The sequence below is a fragment of the Podarcis tiliguerta genome (assembly GCF_965153285.1).
Source record: "Podarcis tiliguerta genome assembly, chromosome: 12".
Taxonomy (NCBI): Eukaryota; Metazoa; Chordata; class Lepidosauria; order Squamata; family Lacertidae; genus Podarcis; species Podarcis tiliguerta.
The window spans coordinates 42,212,054-42,231,504 of NC_139545.1; the positions used below are offsets into that span (position 1 = coordinate 42,212,054).

The 19,451-nt window shown below is 39.3% G+C and overlaps 1 protein-coding gene across 8 annotated transcripts in view; it reads right to left on the reverse strand.

Annotated features, from left to right (window-relative positions):
• The window catches only part of PARD3 (par-3 family cell polarity regulator), a 556,151-nt gene that overhangs the window by 125,515 nt on the left and 411,185 nt on the right, over positions 1-19,451 (reverse strand). For all 8 annotated transcript variants that reach the window (XM_083406076.1, XM_083406075.1, XM_083406072.1 and 5 more), the window contains one exon: positions 17,315-17,531. In XM_083406076.1, coding sequence (XP_083262202.1) covers positions 17,315-17,531 — 217 coding nt within the window. The remainder of the gene's footprint in view (positions 1-17,314; positions 17,532-19,451) is intronic.

The window sequence follows — 19,451 nt, forward strand, 5'->3', positions numbered from 1 at the left end:
ATTTCACCCAATGTGAGGCTCAAACCCACAGCCCTGAGATGTTAGACTACAATTCCCATAATTCCTTGTTATCAGCCATGCTGTTTGAGGATGATGGGAGTTGTAGTTCAGCAACATCTGGTTGGTGTCATATTTCCCAGTGCTGGACTAAAAGGACGAGTAAAGCCAATGCATAGATTTAAATATAAAGCTAGCAGGTACAAACAACAGCTTATTTGTTCTGCTTCAGTTTGAGAAAACAAATTGTACTGTTTACATTTTAACAATCTAGTTTGAAAGAGATACACGTGTTTGCAGCGGCAACACCACTTTGAAAGAACAAATTGATACAATAAAAATAATGTCCATGTAATCTGCTAAATGGATTTAATTCTGACACATTACTGATGAGATCACTGCTGCCTGACAAATCATTCACAGATTTCATTAAAATAAAGAGCAATGGGGAAAGCATGCACTAGTTGATTAATGAAAACACACACACACACACAAATGATTGAGACAATTCAACAGCACTTCCCCACCACCACCACAAACAGAGAAAGTACTAACATTAAAAATTAACAAACAGTGTCTGGGTCTCCTATCAGTGATGCCAAGGGCATGCAGTTTCCCTATAATAAGCAATATTGTTACATTTTAAAACTAAACTCCAGCATTCAGTCTGCCATCAAAGCACTTTAACGCTCAATGCAACAATTCCCAGTCTATAATCAAAACAGATGGCATTTTATGTTATACATAGTTAACATTTTGTAAGTATATGTAAAACAATGGCCCAACATAATCTTAGAATAAGGTAAGACATCGTTTAGAAAAGATAAAGAAATAAGAACATTGATTATATTCACAATAACCAAAAAGGATTTAATGGCTTGATTCTAAAATACCAAAGAGATTTCCTACATAGCATCATAATATGCATATTTATATAGCCACTATTTTGAACAAGAAAATATTCACATTTTAATGATGAAAAGCCATCTTCTTAGCATTCCGGAGGTCCGTTCTTAACCTGAAACTGTATATATATAATCTGACTATGCCACCAAAGTGCCCTTCCTTCAAGATATGTTCCCTGCCTTGAATGCAACACAAAGAAGCATTTCCCACATGGATCCGGGTTGACTGATTCCTCCAAATGCCAGAAATATGCAGTGAGGACGTAAACACTCGAAACAGGATGGTGACAGTCTCACTACTTGTTACAACCTGAGTGGGGATGGCTTGCCTTAGGAGAAGTTGTTTCCCACAGCAACCTCATGGCACTAATATTTGTTCAAGTTCTGACTGAAAGACAGAAGGATAAAACTATAATGCTTGACCATCAAGTGACCTAGATCATGCTTCTCCAGAATGGTGCTTCTCCTGTGCTGTTAATAGCTAGGTGCCTGGGCGTCATTTGCCAGGTGTGTCTTTCCCCCATCAGTGTATTATTGTAAATGACAGAGGGAAGGGCTGTAAGCTCAGTCACAGATCACCTGCTTTTCGTGCAGAAGGTCTCAGGTTCAAGGTAGGGCTGACCTCGCCTGAAACCCTGGAGAACTGCTGTCAGTCAATGCAGACAGTGCTGAGCTAAATGAACAAATGGCCTGATATATAAGGCAACATAAGGGAACTTCCTATGTTCCTATAGGTAAAGGTAAAGGACCATTAGGTCCAGTCATGGCCGACTCTGGGGTTGTGGCACTCATTTCACTTTATTGGCCAAGGGAGCCAGCATACAGCTTCTGGGTCACGTGGCCAGCATGACTAAGCTACTTCTGGCGAACCAGAGCAGCAAACGGAAACACCGCTTACCTTCCCGCCAGAGCGGTACCTATTTATCTACTTGCACTTTGACGTGCTTCTGAACTGCTAGGTTGGCAGGAGTAGGGACCGAGCAATGGTCCCTTTGTTGCGGGGATTCGAACTGCTGAGCTTCTGATCAGGTTTAACCTACAGCACCACTCGTGTCCCATACAATTCCTATACAATTTTCCCATACAATTCCTATACAATGTTCCTATACAATTTCAGATTTTATTTTTTTGCATGTTTAAAAGAATGTTAAACATTTCAAAAATGAAATGGCAATCCTCTGGTTTCCACATGCACAAGACATGCTTGTGCAGGTGGCACTGTTAACCAGGGAGAAATAACATATGGAGTAGAGGAGCCGGGTCATATCACAGGCCACATTCTGGACTTTGACAAGTTGCCTTCGTTCTCTGTACAGAGCCGATGTATTATATTCTAAACAGCACAGTTCAAAATATTTCCTAGTTTATGTGACAGCTTAATGAAAATCCTGCCCTTCATTCTCTTGTCCTTGATCTATCTTAGACAGCTATTTCTCACTTTATTTTCCTTACTTTTTTTTTCGCCACTAGATTTCCCACTCGCTACCTTCTACAAATGTCTCCCCAAACAACTGCCCAGTTAGGTTCTTGTCTCAGGTTGGCAATTTGTTACTATGGTAACTGGCTGGAGGTTCAAGACCCAGAAATCCACAACATGCATTTGCTTCACAAAAAGGACAGTAGGGGAATACAGGTTGCAAATGCATGCTTTGCAAACCAGGAAACCACTTATCCTGAGAAATGAGTCAGAAAAAAAGAAAAGATAATTCTGCAGCTGAAAAGGAAAACAGCAGCAAGGAGATCAGACCCAACAATCCAATGTTTCTTACACACTTGAATACGTGTCTTACAAGTTCCAAGTCCATTTTGTAAATGTGACCTCAACTGCATTTCTCTGTGAAGGTGACTGTCCAACTCCTATGACAGAGAACCCTGGTTTGCATGCTATTCTTCTGTCTCTCTCACATTCTGGCATTTATTTATTTTATATTTTTCTATCCCACCTGTTTCTCAAAAGAGACTCAAGGTGGCTAACAGAAAGTTATAAAACCAACAGAATCCCATAAAAAACCCCAATATACAGTCAGTAAAAGATTTAATAATATCCATCCTGTACAGCAAATTCCAGCAGTACAAAAGGAACATAAAACTGAGCCAAAAAAATACACAAATATTTAGAAATCTAGGTCTTAAAAGTGAGAGCCGACACCTCCAAACTATCAACCACCAAAGCACCATCTATGAATTAAGTAAAGTTGATCTAGTGCTTACATGGAAGATAACTCTTGACAATTGCATTTTTTGAAAGAGTTGCAACTGGTGGGAGAGGTTGGGATAAAGTGGTATACTGTGTGTCATTTATCTTTCCACTTAATTTAAACTAAGTAGATTTAAGCTAGCTTTTAGGTAGCGTTCTCTTTGTTCAAAAGCACATTTATGTACCGAAAGAGATGCATGTATGTTGTTTATTAAGTGACATGACACTAAGGACACTTTGGGGTGAATATGTTATCAAAAGCATCCTAGAGCAAGAATACTGGAAAGGTGTTGTTCAACATGTACACCATTGGGACAAAGGACTAGTATTTTTCCTTGCCATCGTGTTTGTGTCCTATGCATTAAATACTGAAAGTTCTTGTAAATTACATGAAAGGAGTAAACTATAATGTGTTAAATAGCAGGTTGCCGCTTCAATGACTGAATCAAGGAGGAAGGATTATGAATAGAAAAGCTTCTATTGAAACATAAGAGTCTTGGTAATCAGCAGTGATGAGTGCAACCACAGAAATAGAACACTGAATTTTAATGGAAATGTTGCAAAACCCATGCATTTCTAAGATTGATTAGGAACAGCAAAAGCGCAAAAATCCCAAGAACTACTATTTTTTAATATATGTGGGCACTCAACAGTCCTGATAGTAACAGATTTGATACGGTTTGAACTATGCATAGAGCTCAGCTCCAGAGAGATTTTTGTCCTTAAAAAACAACAGCTTGAGAGATATGAACAAGTTAAACCTGCTTTTAATGGGCAATGCACTCTTAATGGACAACATATCCTTACATTACTGTCACTTAATGCACTTAGAAATGTTCTCTTTCCAGTCAGTATTATCCAATCAAGGCTGTGGTGCTTTGTTAGCTAACTAAACACTTGGGAACTCTATAGAGATCCAGGCAGCAGGATGCTAAGACAGCTATTAAACAGCTGTAAATAAGAGAGATAAACTTAACTTGGGAGTCAATTTTAGCTCATAAAACATCACACATTTTCATATAGCATTTATACTCAGGTATACCTAAAAACAACTACACTGCATGTGTAAGTAGCATGCATGTATGACATTGTTAAAAAGTCATAAACAGTTGATATTTACAAAAAAAAAAAAAAAAAGGTTTTAGGAAGGTCTCTAGAGAGCAATATCCAAATTGTATTGAATATGGAAGTTAATTTTTTGACACAGGAGAATATTTGGGCATTTTATTTATTTATTTAACAACATTTATTACCACTTTCTAGAATTTACTCTAAATGGTTTATAATAAACAGTCTAAAACAGGCATTAAAAATACCAATAAGAAGTTAGAGGGGGGGGGGGAGTACAATAAAAACAGTACAGTTGTACCTCAGCTCCCAAACACATTGGGAGTCAAATGTTCTGACTCCCGAATGATTGAAAACTGGAAGTGAGCGTTCCAGTTTTTGAACTTTTTTTAGAAGCCAAATGTCCGGCACGGCTTCCGCTATTGTTTCCGGTGTGCCTGCACAATTGGTAACCAATCGGAAGCCGCGCCTCGGTTTCTGAACATTTCGGAAGTCAAATGGACATCCGCAATGGATTCCGTTCGACTTCCAAGGTATGGCTGTAATTATAAAACAGTTACACTTACTAAAACCATGTCTCAAAATTACATGCTAAAATTACATGCTTGGGTATACTCGCTGGAATAAAAAGGTTTTTAGTGGGTGCTGGAAACAATACAGCAAAGACACCTGCCTGTATTACTGAAGAGATCAGCTGGATTTAGCATGAGTAGTTAATGTCAAACTTAAGCAATATGAAGATTACACTACAGATTCTTAAGTAAAGATTTGGTGTCTAAAAACCATGTGTAAAGATGGTTAATTTGCACTCATTCTATTGCCATTCAGCTGTACAGCTTGTGAAACGAGAGAGACTTTGATGGCAGCTAGTCTAAATCAATTTAGATACTAATAAAATTGCATTATGGTCCTTTTAAAATCAGCAGTGTCCACTTACGAGCATTCAGGCAGTAGCCTGCTCTCCAATATGTCCTCTTGGCGACTATACTTCCAATTCCATGCTCTGTACATTTTAATGCATTATTGTTTCAAAATACAATACAACAAATTGCAAATTACATCTGGCTCAAGGGCTGATTATGAGAAATACTAGCGCTACTGCCTCTGCCTGAATAACTCTGATAATAATAATAATAAGAGATTGATTGAGCTGCAAAGCAGCCATATGATGAGAAGGGTCCATTTGAGCATTGCCATCAGCTTCTTTTGTTAAAAACAACACTTTGACATGTCACAGCCAACAAATCTTACTGCATTTGGTTACCATGGTTTTCTTACAATTTAAACTATGGGTACTTTCCAAGAAGGGGACAATATAGGAAATACAAATGAGACACAGGACATAACTTTTCAAGTTATGTGGATGTAAAAACAAAAACAATTTACTGGGGGGGATGCTGTCAAAAAGAGGAAGTGTTACTAAGGTGCAATCATATTTCAAAAGGAGGAAAAATGCATAAAATAGTAATAATCTGTAACTTAAAACAATCATGCAATGACACAGTGGCATTTTTTTCATAATATGTCATTAACTATGGATGGAAAAGAGAAACCACAATTAGGGATCTTAAGAAAGTGATCTGTGAACCAGGATCTTCTAGGTTCAAATCTCAGTTCTGGCAAAAACTACATATCTTGCTAGAAAGGTATGTAGTTTGCCTCTAAAATTAGTCTTCACACCTAAGAACTGGAAAGTAACTAACGTAATACCAATTTTTAAAAGGTGATCCAGAGAACATGTGGATGTCTGCTCTGGAAAAACTGGTGGAAAACACTATTAAAAATAGAATAGAGCAGAGGTTGCCAACCTAACACTCACAGACACATTTTTCCTGGTACTGAGGAATGCTCCTTGTTATTAGACAACAACAGCACAGAGTGTGCATGTTATCTACATAATCAGGACCAGCAAGGCATAGCTGACATCCCATGATAAACATATGGAGTTTATGGATTTGCTTGTCTCAAATTTTGTGTTAGGCCATGCCTCCTCCAGGGCAACCATTTTGTGAGTGATGCCCCCAGCACTCTCTGGCCCACTAGTCCAAACAGGTTGGCACCTCTGATATAGAAGAACAAGTCTTGCTGAAACCAAACCAGCATGGCTAATTCAAAGGTAAGCCCTGTCTCACTAGCTTCTAAACATTCTTTGTCAATAAGCATACAGAGGGTGGTGATCCAGTCAACACTGTATATTTAAACTTTCAAAACTTTGGACAAATTACCTTTTGACAAAGGAACAGGAAGCAGAATGTAAAAATATGGGGAAAGCAATGTAGAATCACTCACAGTTTTGCAAAGCCTCATCAAACTATGTATTTTCCTTATAAGTTGAGTCTTCTCTTTAGTTTTTGGGCACAGAAGAGATTTTACAAATGTAACAACAACAAAAAACAAACAAACCCACAAGTCACCATGTCCAGGAGAAACATCAAGGATATGGGGGGTGGATAAGAAATTATCTCATGGCAACTTAATGTGAATAATGGTCAGTGATAATCCATTCTTCTTTTTTTAAATACAATGATTCTACAGCAAAGTTTTACATATGCACACAAAAGGTTAACCAAGCTCTTGACAGTTCACCTGGAACCTCCCAAACGTTAAAAGTTCCCTGCAGACCTCATTATCTGTAAAACATTTTTATACGTCAGCATTTTCCTGTCAATTACTAGAAAAATCGTTGTTGATGTAGCTTTCCCAAGGAATATCCTCTGCTGAATAAATTAAGCAATATATGATATTACTTCAGACCTTGAAAACTGATTTGCACATTCAATTTCAATGTGTTAGGAACCCATTCCAGGGAGAACACAGAAAGGACACTGAAAATGTTCCTTGTCTCTCCAGCTTTTAAGGTCTTCCAACATAACAAGAAACTAAGCAGATGGGAAATATATATTTCTAGAACCATAACAGCTGTGTGGGCTTCATGTCCTTCACAAATGTGTAACGGGAACTACAGTACCAAACGTTATATTCCACCAAATGGCTTGGAAGTAGGTCTAAATGATGCACTTCTTGATTAATTTGCACTTGATTAATTTGCAACTATCAACCAAAAGCCATTGCTTCAGATTTATCCAGAGCAATTGCCCAGGTATACAGAGCAGCTGTTACATATTCATCAACAAATAAGTGCTTACAGAGAAGAGTCAGCTGATCCCAAGCTTAGGCAGAAGCAGGGAAAGGTTAATTTGGATTGGTTTTAGGCATTTGGAAATACTGAGGTAGGCTTGGATGGGGAAATGAATGAAAGAGAATACAGCACATCTGAAGGTGCCTTATACTGCATCAGACTACTGGTGCATATAGCTATGTATTTTCTGTGCTGACTGACGGTGCTTTTGCAGTCCAATAGTTTAGACAGATGCTTTTCCTAGCACAGCATAATGTGGCAAAATAAATATGTACATCCACTCCACTTATTGGAGGAGACACAAAAGTCATTTATTAAACTGTAACTGGTGAAGAAGCCTTGAAACCAGTGGGGAGAGGGTCTGTTAAATCTCTCCCATGCAAAACTTTGTAAAATTACTAGCCCTAAGTTGAGCCAAGTTTACCTTTTCTACTGGTCTTCTTGGGGTGGAGGTAAAACAAGGAGAATGGGTGCCTCCTCTTTTCTACTTTTTTAAACAGCACCATTTCCCCATAAAGCTATTTTGTACCACTCATTATCAAAACTAGCCCATATGCTTTTCCTGATGTGGGATTGTCTCATTTTCATCAACATGTTTTCTTCTATGTGCAGCAGAATTTCCCTGCCCTCCCACCTAGTGTAAGTTGGCACTTAGGTTATAAAAGTTAACTGTGATTAAATGCTCATCATGGTATACTGAAATGTTACTGCATAGTAAAAGGTTTACTGCAGCTCTCAAAAAAATACTGACCTGAAAGCTATCAAAATGGTGACATTGATACATGTCTGTCGTCGCATATTCCCTTTGCTGCTAGTTCCTGCTGTTTATAGCAATACTTAAAAAGAGGTTTTGTACAGAAGAGTACATTCCATTCCAAAGAAATGGTGGTGCCCTTTCCAAAACTATTACTGTTTAACATATGTAGAACCCAAACACAGAGATGGTCCTATGCTCAAAGTTTCTTGCACGTGTGTGCACATTCCACCCCCATACACTGCTCTGAGCAGGTGGAGAACCCTAGAGGCCTCTAATGCGGCTGGAGGAACTGTGATTAGAGAAGGAAATCTGGAGAATAGAAATCTACAAAAACAAGTACTTTAGCGGTTCACAAGATTCTATGGATGTACAAATAGGGCCTGTAACAAAACAATGCAGTGTGGAGTACTTCTGTTCAGGGTTCCAAGGATACGCCATTCCATTCCTATTCCTCCCTTGTTGTCCAATTTCTACCCAACAGACTCTCTACATTCTGTAACCACTGAGCATGCTTCCCCCCATCCCTCCTTACAGATTTTCCCCTAATGATATATTGTACCTGTTCAGTTTCTCAAACATTTCTCTTGTGCATGGATGGTGCCATTCCTTACTACAGATTTGTATCTTTAATTGCAATTTCAACAACCACAGTGGGCATCTTGTATACAAATGATTATCAGACCAGAATTTGGAAATGCAATCACTAAGCCACAGCCAAAGTACACTTTTGTGCCTAGGAAACATCACACCTCAATTCCCAAGGCTTTAGTACAACATTTTATAGCAATAAGGCTTTAAAACTATGTATTTCTGGTTAACAGGACTCAATTGTGTTCATGACCAAAGGCTAATATGCAATGGCTATTTCCTTTGTAAGCAACTCTTTGCTCCTAGACCAATGATTAGCAAAACGATATCCTTTCAAGACATGTTAGCATTCCAACACAATGGGAATCCAAGACTATTGCTTATATAGGCTGAAATGAAATATTAAAGTTAAAGCTGTATCCCCAAACATAAGGTCATCACTCAAGCATGTGTCAATCTGAAGCACTCAAGCTTTAATTTATTTATGGTATGATCAATGTGTACACCCACCCACAGATATATGTCTCCTCCTGAAATCATAAATATGGCATTGCAAACATTAATTTCAACAAGGCTATTTCCAGAAGGCTTAAGAGTTAATAAAACAAAGCAAAACCCTACAAAAACAGCTCTGAAAGATTATGCTAACTATTGCAGAAATCCAGCAACTATCAGTATAGCAAATTAAATCTCAAAAGAAATGTTTCCAACATACACTGGGAGGAATGTCATTAACATATTCTTTCATCTAGCAGATTCCTCAACCCTCAAGAAGATATTTATTTACCATACTTCGCTATGGGCTGAATAGTCACCAGCCTTCAATTTTCACATCAGTTGCAGATGAGATGCGGGGGGGCACACACCTTGTACACAGGCTTGAATTGAAATTGACTTTGAATCTCTGAACTGTCAACAAATTCTCCTACGAAAAGGTTTGCTTTACAGAGATTATAAAGTAGGTGTCACGCCTGACACTTGCATTTTATATTCAGATGGCAGGTCTGTAAAGAAACGTTACCAAAACGTCAGGAAGGGACTTAGAAGGCTCAGCTGTCACGCTATGTGCCTCTCTGGGCTTGCTTTGCAGTCAGATACTGTGCTGTCGATGTCAGAGGTTCTCCACTTAAACTCCCTGACAAGCAAAGAAGAATACTGGGAGAATATGTTATCAGGAGCTGTGGACTTGTCTTCAGTAGCAGGTCAACCTGACACTTATTTTGGTGCATGAAAACCCAAACTATGATCCTGTTTCAGATTAAAAAACTGTACACTATACCCCGCTGGATATACAAGTTCAAGTTTTTAAATTGTGAAATAATCCTTGCAGAGGACCCTCTATGCTTTCAATGCATTGAAGCCTAATGTGCTGAGGGTGCCCGTTTCCTGCCTAAGTCTAAAAAGAAAAAAGGGAGAAGTGTCTGTGTGTGTGTGTACACACACTAGCAGAAAAACACAAATGTAAACTCGACAGCAGCATGAACCAAAAGGGTGATTAAAAGCACCAAGCTTTTAGCTGCTTCTCTTTGTTTAAGAAACCATTCCAATTAAGGGACATAAATCAAATTTGCAATCAAGGAAAAATTGTAAAGTTAATGAAACATCTGAAATGTAGCTGCTGGAATTGTAGGTTGATTAGCGTCTAAAACAGTGGAAAATTATAAATTTATATTGATTTCCACCCTTAAAAAGAAGAAAACACCTGCTTTTTCAGTAGCGTTTGAACTATCCCCAGACATAATAAGCCACAGTAAATGAAAATCATGGCGCAGACAATAAAACCTGCAAGCTACGCAATGGGAAAGTATAGTCTGTGCATGTTGTTTCCCCAAATGCCCAGTCAGAGGTCTCAGGTGGCTAATGCGGCTGGAATGTGTAATTCAAAGCTCCAAATAATATGTTTATGAATCTGGACGTGTTCTGTGCACTTTGGAAGTGGCTGTACAAGAAGAGACAACAGTATATCTGATTTCAGCTAAACAAGGTTTTAAACTAAATTATCCATTTCCTCTTGAAGGACTGGATGGAGCAACACTGCAAGGCTCCCAGTAATCATTTCAAATGTAATTGTAGGATTCAATTTAATGGTAATATGGGAATATTTCATTTGCATTGGTTCCCAATAGAATGGCTTGCCCATCTGTAATCTACAATACTGAAAGCAAGACACTGCACAGCCAATGTTTTAAACACCATATTTTGATATATAGACCCCACACTCTGCAAACCCCCTCTGAATCATACTTACTTCTTTAACAAGAACAGCAGTGTGGAATATCATATACAGCTTGAATTCTAAAGATAGGTGTTTGCAGGTTTAGGGTTTGTAAAGGAAATAGTTTCCTGGTTTCACATGTTAAGACATTGTATCTCATTTTCTAATATATACAGGCTGTGATTATTGAGTAGAATTTTCAGATACATTTGAGTTAGGATAACTGAACTCTTTCCTCAGTTGAAACAGTGGTCTCAGGGTCACCATTCCAGAAGATTCAGGATATTTTACTTATTTATTATAACATTTATATCCCACCTTTCCTCCAAAGAGCTCAAGGTGGTTTGCATAGTTACCCCCACTTCATTTTATCCTTATAAACAACTCTGTGAGACAGGATAGAATGAAAGACTGTGACTGGCCCAAGGTCACCCAGTGAGCTTCATGACTGAGTTTGGTGAATCAACCTGTTCTCCAAAGTCCTAGTCCCATACCACACTGGCTCATACACAAAAGGAAGTACTTCTTCACACTAAGAAATTCACCACTACAAGGTGTAGTGATGGCCACCAACTTCAACAGCTTTATAGGAGGATTGGAAAAGTGGCTATCACTGGCCACTAGCCACAATGACTATCGGCTACCTCCATGGTTGGAGGCTAAATATGAGCTGCTGGGATCCACAGCTAGGGTGAGTGCTGTTGCATGCATATTCCGCTTGCAAGCTTCCCATGGGTAACTGCTTGGCCAATGTGAGAACACAATGCTGAACTAGATGAGCCTTTGGTGTGATCCAGCAGGGCTTTATGTTCTCAAGAAATATTGCAAAAAAGCCCCCACCACTAATCTAGTTCAATATGCTCATGATTAATTTCCCCTTATACTTGATTTTCATATATCCTGTATAAACTGCCATGTAAACATGCACTTTTTGCACGTTTTGTTTACTTAAGGAACATGCTTGCCACAACTAGTCAAATCTTATTGATTTTTATTTTATTTTTAATCTAGCTTTTAAAATCTCACTGACTTTGTGCTTTGGATGTGTTGTTATTTGTATTTTAATTATTTTTGTATTATCTGCTCTGGGAATTTTCCACCAAAGGGCAGTATACGCATCATAAATAAATGAACAGCTTCTTTGAACTTAAAAATAGCTTTCTGTTTTGACTTGTACTCTTCTGATGCTAATAATTCAAGGATTTCAAGGATACTAAAGCACACAGAGACCCTTGGGGTTTGGCAATGTGGTGAAGAACTTAGTGTTGGTCACAAGGGAAGCACCATTCCCTGCTCCCCTAAATTCTTTGAAGCCACACCTGGAAATCCCCACCTAGGAAGGAGCATTGGTTGTGGCCCTGAGGCACTACAAGCACAAAACCACAACAATGTATTATTCAAAAGTAATAAGATCTTACTATGACCCTAATCTAGATCACAAGGACTCCGGATTTAGTGTCTGTTTTCAGAACAAAATGCACTTGGCACATGGGGTGGGGGGAGACCCCTTAAGACTCAAGTTAACAGGAAACCTCTTTAGACAAAAAGCTGAATCTATTTATTCCTGTAACAGTTCTCCTAATCTCTTCACAGTTTTTTCTACCTGACTTCTCACCCTCTTACTTCCCCTCATTTGGTTTCCCCTATTCCTTACAGAAACTGCTGGTCACTGTATCTATAAAAATACAATACTACATCCAGTGTAGAAAGCCCACCAGATGGGCTGGTGGGGAGTACCTAAATAGTATAGAAATTTATTTATGTATGCAACCAAAGCTGCAAGAATGTTATTTGCCCAAAATAATGGAAGGAAGAAGAGGTCCCGACAAGAGAAGAATGGATACAGAAGTTAATGGACTTCTGTAATGGCTCCATTTCTCCTCCCGCTTCGCTGAAGGAACGCTTCGCCACTTTCCCTCTCTGTGCTGCACCTCTTCAGCGAAGCGGCAGGAGGAACGGAGCCCCTTCCATTTCTCCTCCCACTTTGCTGAAGGGGCGCTGCTCAGCTCTCTCTCTCTGCACAGTGCCTCTCCAGCAAAGCGGGAGGAGAAATGGAAGGGGCTCTGTTTCTCCTGCCGCTTTGCTGAAGGGGCGCTGCGCAGAGAGAAAAAGCTGTGCAGCAGCTCTCCAGCGAAGTGAAGCCAGGAGAGCAAGAGGAATCGATTCAGCAAAAGCAACGCAAAGCCTCCTGAGCACAGTGGGAGCGCTCTGGGTCCAAAAAGGGTGCCCTGCTTTTAGTGTCACGCTACTACTGTACCAGCCATTAGAAAAACATGAGCAGACAAGCAGTTAAAAAATGAAAAACAAAAAATGTCAAATTCAGTCTTCCAGACATCCGTAGCTGTAAAACAGCAAGGAGGAGAGGGGAGGAGAAAGCAACACAAACTAAGGAGAGAGAAAGGGAAAAAAGCACAGCTTTGAACATCAGGCCAGAGAAACAGATTTTTCAATATTTTATGTGACATGATACAACATCAGCTAAGGACAAGGAAACACAGGCTTTGCTTACATGGCAGCTGACAGTAACTAAAAAAGGAAGGGAAACAGCTTGCACTTTATTGGTTTATGGGGTCTGTGCTGCTTTTACATCTAACTGCTTATTCCTTGAGAAGAAAATCTGATATTTACAAAGCAATGAGTCACCCCATACCAGAGAGTTGTTCCCAGAATATGTATCCTGGCCTTTGTGTCTTGCTGTCTTATGCCTAGGGATGCCCTGGCAGGGCCTAATCCCCTAAAACTTAAAAAAAAAATGTATCTGTCAGACAGGCAAGAGTTGGATCCAAACTATCACAGGGTGCACAAATCTACCCAAATAAATGTCACAAATTCCCAGTTAATATATGGAAAATAATTGCATTGGTTGCTGCTCTTAAGAAACAAGGTTATAACCCAATAATAAACCCACAACTTTAAAAAAATGATAACATTTGTTTGCCATATATTATCTTACAGTTTATTATATTTAATTGGGTAGATTTGTGCCCACCTTAAGTTATGAATGTCTGTTGTCTTCCTTTTTAAAAAAGGTGACTCTCTCATGGATACAGTGGTAAAGGTAAAGGTAAAGGTAAAGGGACCCCTGACCACTAGGTCCAGTCGTGACCGACTGGGGTTGTGGCGCTCATGTTCTTAACCTGAGGTACCACTTTAGCTAATGGGGACTTTCACCACCGCCGTGCAATTTCTGTTTTCATCCTGAAGCAAAGTTCTTAACCCGAGGTACTATACTGGGCCAAGTGCCCCTGTTTGTCATTCTTGTTCTTCTTGTTCCTGATGTTCCGATAAATCCCTTTTGAGCTGAATCTCAGTCTTGGATCATGCCTGAACCCACCTACACTTCAACGTACATGACACTTCTCTTCAGATTTTCCTCACAACGATCATGGTTATCCTCACAACACACTGGCAATAGGACTACAACCTCCACCACACTTGTATGCAGTAGGGTATCTTTGAAGGCAGCACACACAGTTCTATTCCAATAGCTCTCTGGCACTTCCTGCCCTCCATCTCACACCCGACCTGCTGCCTGAGGCAAGTACCTCACTGCCAGTATGGCCCTGCATCAGGGTGAGGTTGAAAGTACAGCACAGCTGCTGTGTGAAATGGCATTTCCCTGCACACAAATAACATATACAAAGAGGTAAGAGATGAAGGAAAGCTTATTTCTATTGCAGCAAAGTCTTGCTACATTGTGCATGCCCATCTATCTTCTCAAGGCATGCTGGACAGCCTTTACTGTGGAGCACACTCAAGAGCCTCCCTGGATACCTCTGGCCAATGTTTTATATATTTTCTTGGGGATAGGCTCAGTGAGAAAATATTCAGTAAGACAATTTAAATAACAATTAGAAACACACAGAGAGAAACGACTACAACTGATAAAAAACCAATTAAAAAGTGGTGGATCAGTGATTAAGAACTCAAATCAGGGAAGTGGAAATCCTATATTAAAAAAAAGAGTGGAAGACTAATAGAGAGGGGGTGAAAAAGGTCTCCCAATCAAGGGAATACAACAATTTCGGTGATTATGTTATTTTACGTACATTTGTGTTTTGGTCATCCTCTGCGGAATTAGGGCAGAGTAGGACATCTTTACAACTCTGTGGGCTAAGCTGAGAGATACTAATTTGCCACAGACCACCCTATGAGCTACATAGTTGAACCAAGAATTTTAACCTTGTTTATATCGGTTTCCTGGCTCCATGTCTTATCTAATTAAAACATTTCTTGCCAAAGCAATCCCAGAGTGTATTACATTAAAATCAAATACATAATACACATTAAAACAAAACAGAAAGGGGGGAAAATGCAACTTTAAAAATAAAACAGCTATGCTGCAATCCTTGCATAAAAACCTTGTTGAATAATTAGGTCTGCAACTGGCACAAAAAAAACTCATAAGAGTTAGCATCAGTTGTATCTGAGAACGTAAGGAATAAACAAGGTGCCAGTACCAAGAAGGTTGTCTTGTTTGTTGCCACTTGGTGAATTTCACTTAACTGTGGCAGTAAGAGGGTCTTCCTCATAAAAAAGATGCTTCGTTAGATATCTAGGTCCCAATCTATATAGGGCTTTATACTGTATGTCAATGCAAGCTCCCTGAACTTGGCCTGGTGTGGTATGTTCACAATCAGCAGTCCCAAATGACAGCCTAGCCATGGAATTCTATATTAGCTGCAGCTTCTGAACAAATCTCAAAGGTTACCCAGTCACTGTGGCCAGGTAATGTCTGTCTAGGAACATCCATAACCACCTTACTAGCCAACCCCAGTCACTTGCACCTTCAATGACAGTGATGGATCTAAGAGCACCACCAGACTATGTACCCATTCTTTCAGAGGGAATGCAAGCCCATCCAGAACTAGAAGAATGCCTAATTCCTGAACCCTAGATTTGTCAGTCCATAGAGCCCCACCTTGTCAGGATTTAGTCTCAACTTATTGGCGCTCACTCAGCAGACAACTACATTTTGTTATGAAAACCTTCTGGAAGCCCATGGGAAAGCACAACTTCGAAGGATCTAGGGAAGTCACTTTATAGCTTTATGGCTAACAAATTCTCCCTCGGGGAAGCTGGGAGATGAGAGACATATTTTGAGAACAGAAAGCATACAATACTCCCTCAAAGCAAAAATTGTACTAGTAGATGCACTACGGAGCGGGTCAGAGTTTGAAACGAGGGGGAAAGTGTATGATGTAATGTTTGAAGATGTGCTGCCCCGCTGCTTGTCCCATTGCCTTATACCGTAGAAAAACATGGCTGGAAAACACAACAGACAAGTACAAAAACAGACAAAGTGTTCCTCTCATTAAGAACTATACTGTGACTCCTCAATGGCTTCCCAATAGCCTTTGTCTGTTTTTGTACTATATTTCAAGGAGTTTGAAACGAGGAGTTTGTTCTCAGTCATCACTTCTAGGTGACATAACTGAGTGTAACATAGCTGAGTTACTCTACATTGTTAATGCTCAATGAATCCTGTTTGCAAAGCAGTGTGTGTTCCATCTCAAGGCTAAGTGAGACCAGCCCCTCTTCCCTTGTGCCTTAAGCTATGGAAGAAGTTGCTGCTGGGACTGTGCTGGTGCAGAGCCCCCTTCCTAGAGGGATTATGTCAGCTGGTACTGGGCTGTGGCTTATCAGCCATTTCGGATAAATTGTTTTTGAATTGTTATGGTTTTGGTATTAAACTGCATCATTTTGTATTGGATTGCTTTTTTCCCCCCTCACTAATACGCTATGTGCTTTTTGATAGGATTATATTGATGAAAGTGTTTTTGTTTGCTAATGTGTTCTTATTGTCATCAGCTTTGAAATCAACATTGATGCTGGAAAAGAGACATATAGATAATAAATCAAGTCAAATCCACACTTACTGGAGCATAGCAATTGCTTGAAAACAAAAGCCTTACAGGGCAAGGTAATTATGTGTACCAGCTCTTCACTTAGATTGGGAAATGTTCTCTATTCCAAATCAAAACCAGAAAGGTTGTATTGGCAAGAGTGAAAACTGGGGAAACCATGGAGGACCTCCAGGGTTCAACATGAATTTCTCTAAACACCTACATTTCAAGAAGCCTTTGTTGCTGTGAACTGGGTTTTAGTAGAGTGTCAATAATGAATCACCATACATGCAAGAAACATCAAGGGCTAACTGAGTATTGTTTTGTTTTGTACAAATGTTGATCCTTGTGCAGATGCAACATAGATGTCACTTGTTTTATTCCACCTCATAAGCAGCTTCACTAAAACATGACATAAACCTGTGTCAATCTTGGTGCAATAGAATCCACACTGATAGAATTATAGTCATGTTACAGATGATGACAGAGTCAAGGAGCATTAAATGGTCCCTTTAAAACATGCTTAAATTGCTGGCATTTTGAAAATGGACATTGCCATGAAAATCAGAGGTCCAAACTCTAGTCGCATATACAAATCCTACCTGAACATGTCCCCCAGGCCTTTGAGCATTCCTTTCTTGGCTTTAATTTTATCCTTTTCTTTATCTCGATCTTTCTTCTTGTCCTTCCCAATTTTTTTCCGGTCTCCTTTATCTTGACTGCCATTCATGTGTCTTTCCAGCGAATGGGATGGCTGGTCACTTGACGTAGAGACAGATTCTCTACCCGATCGTGAGCTTTCCTCAGTATCTTCCTCCACTGAAAGAAAGAGTAAGGTAATTTTAGTAGGGGCTGGGGGGGGGGGTTTAAAAAAATATTCTCTGCTGTGATTCAAGACAAATAGAGTTGAACAACCATTATCTGTTCATCCAGAATGAACAGCCACTACACTCCAGTAAACCACCCAGGTGGTAAACTGCATGACTTTCTCTGCTTGTATCCGGAAAGCTCCACACATGGGGTCCATGAAACTGCATGCATTTTACTGTACAATGTGAGGTTTTGGGTTTAACTTGTTTGCTCAATATTCTGATCGCTTAATAAGCCAAGAAATGAATGAGTCTTTTGGATAAATATACATAGCTCATTTGATCCTCCCTTGGCCCAAGTAGGCAAGCAAGCAAACTAGAGAGTCCTCCATTGACTATAGTTTGCTATTTCATGCTAACCATGAAAATATGCTTAATTGCTTCACAGCAAGCCAGGATATTAAACCATGGTTTGAAGCTGACTTAATATCCTGGCTTGTTCCAAAGCTGTTAATCATAGCAAACAAAGTGCAATGGAATACCTTGGTTTGCTTGCTCCCTCAGGCAAAGGGGTTGGGCTCTATGTCCAAAAGACCAATTCATATCTAATATTATTAAGACAAGATATGCTAATCTGGACATGGTCTATATATTGACAGTTGAGTTTACAATGTTATGCACTATGTACATTTGCAACATAATTCTCCATTTTAACCTTGAATATTGGTTCATTCTTCACACCCATTTTCAGGAGAAAACGAAGGATGCAAAATTTTTCTTAATGCAACATACACCTTGAAGACTGACATATTGAAAAGAAAGATGAGCATGTTCATATTCAAGGCACAATCCTACATTTCAAGTTCAAACACCAACTCAGTCCCACACTGGCTTTCATTTAGGCTGGTGAATAAGTAAAACATACCGTAATACTATATCACCCTTGGGCACTGAGGTATCACAGTGATTTTCAAAGATAGAGCAAGGCTGAGAAAAAGATGCAATATGCAATATCTGAAGTGAGGACTCAAGGACATTGTACTTTAAGGCAATGTTAAAAATACAAATTAATTAAAACTAATTTATAATACTTGACATTCAACAAGGATAATGATAATAATAATAATGCTGTTTAATTGCTTATTGAAGTATTTCTATGCACATTTCCCTTCCTATTAAAAACAATCAATCACACCTCGTGCAATTCACATTATTTATATACTGAATATTCAAAACTTGTGATCCTCATTAGTTACCTCAGCTTTGCCAATACATTAGCAAAAAATTGCAAACATGTTCTAAGATAGTATGCCTCTGAATATCACTTGCTTTGGGGGCAACCAGCAAGGAGTGCTGTTGCCCTCATATTTTACTTGTCAGCCTTTTATTGTATTGCATCACATTGCTTTTAGGGATGTATACTCATACTCCAATAACATTTTCCAGTAGCTTTCCAGAGCATCTTGTTGGTTACTATGGGAAATAAGTTGATGGACTAAGATGGACCTTCAACCTACTCCAGCAGGACTTTTCTTATCTCATCCACTGAGGGTCATACACTCATTCAGTATGTTTGGACTTCCCTGCTACTTTGCAATTCATTTCGTACAATCTCTAATATAACTTCATTTCTACAATTCCCATGCAACAACAGAACTTTATTTTAGGCAACTGCCAGCTTATTATCAACTGCTTTCACAGAGCCCAGCTCAGGGATCAAAGGACTCAGGGCTTCCTTCTCACACTGCCCTCCCCAAACCGCTTTGCGAGGTTGGGGTCTGCCAGCAACTGAAATAATTTATTTTCAAACAAGCTTTTGATTCGACCACTGCTTAATGTATTGATTGGAAGGGATGTTGCTGCTGTTTTCAGTGTGATTGTTTAAGTTTTAAGGTTGGAGTCACTGGTTGTTTTATGTTTTCTTTTGTAT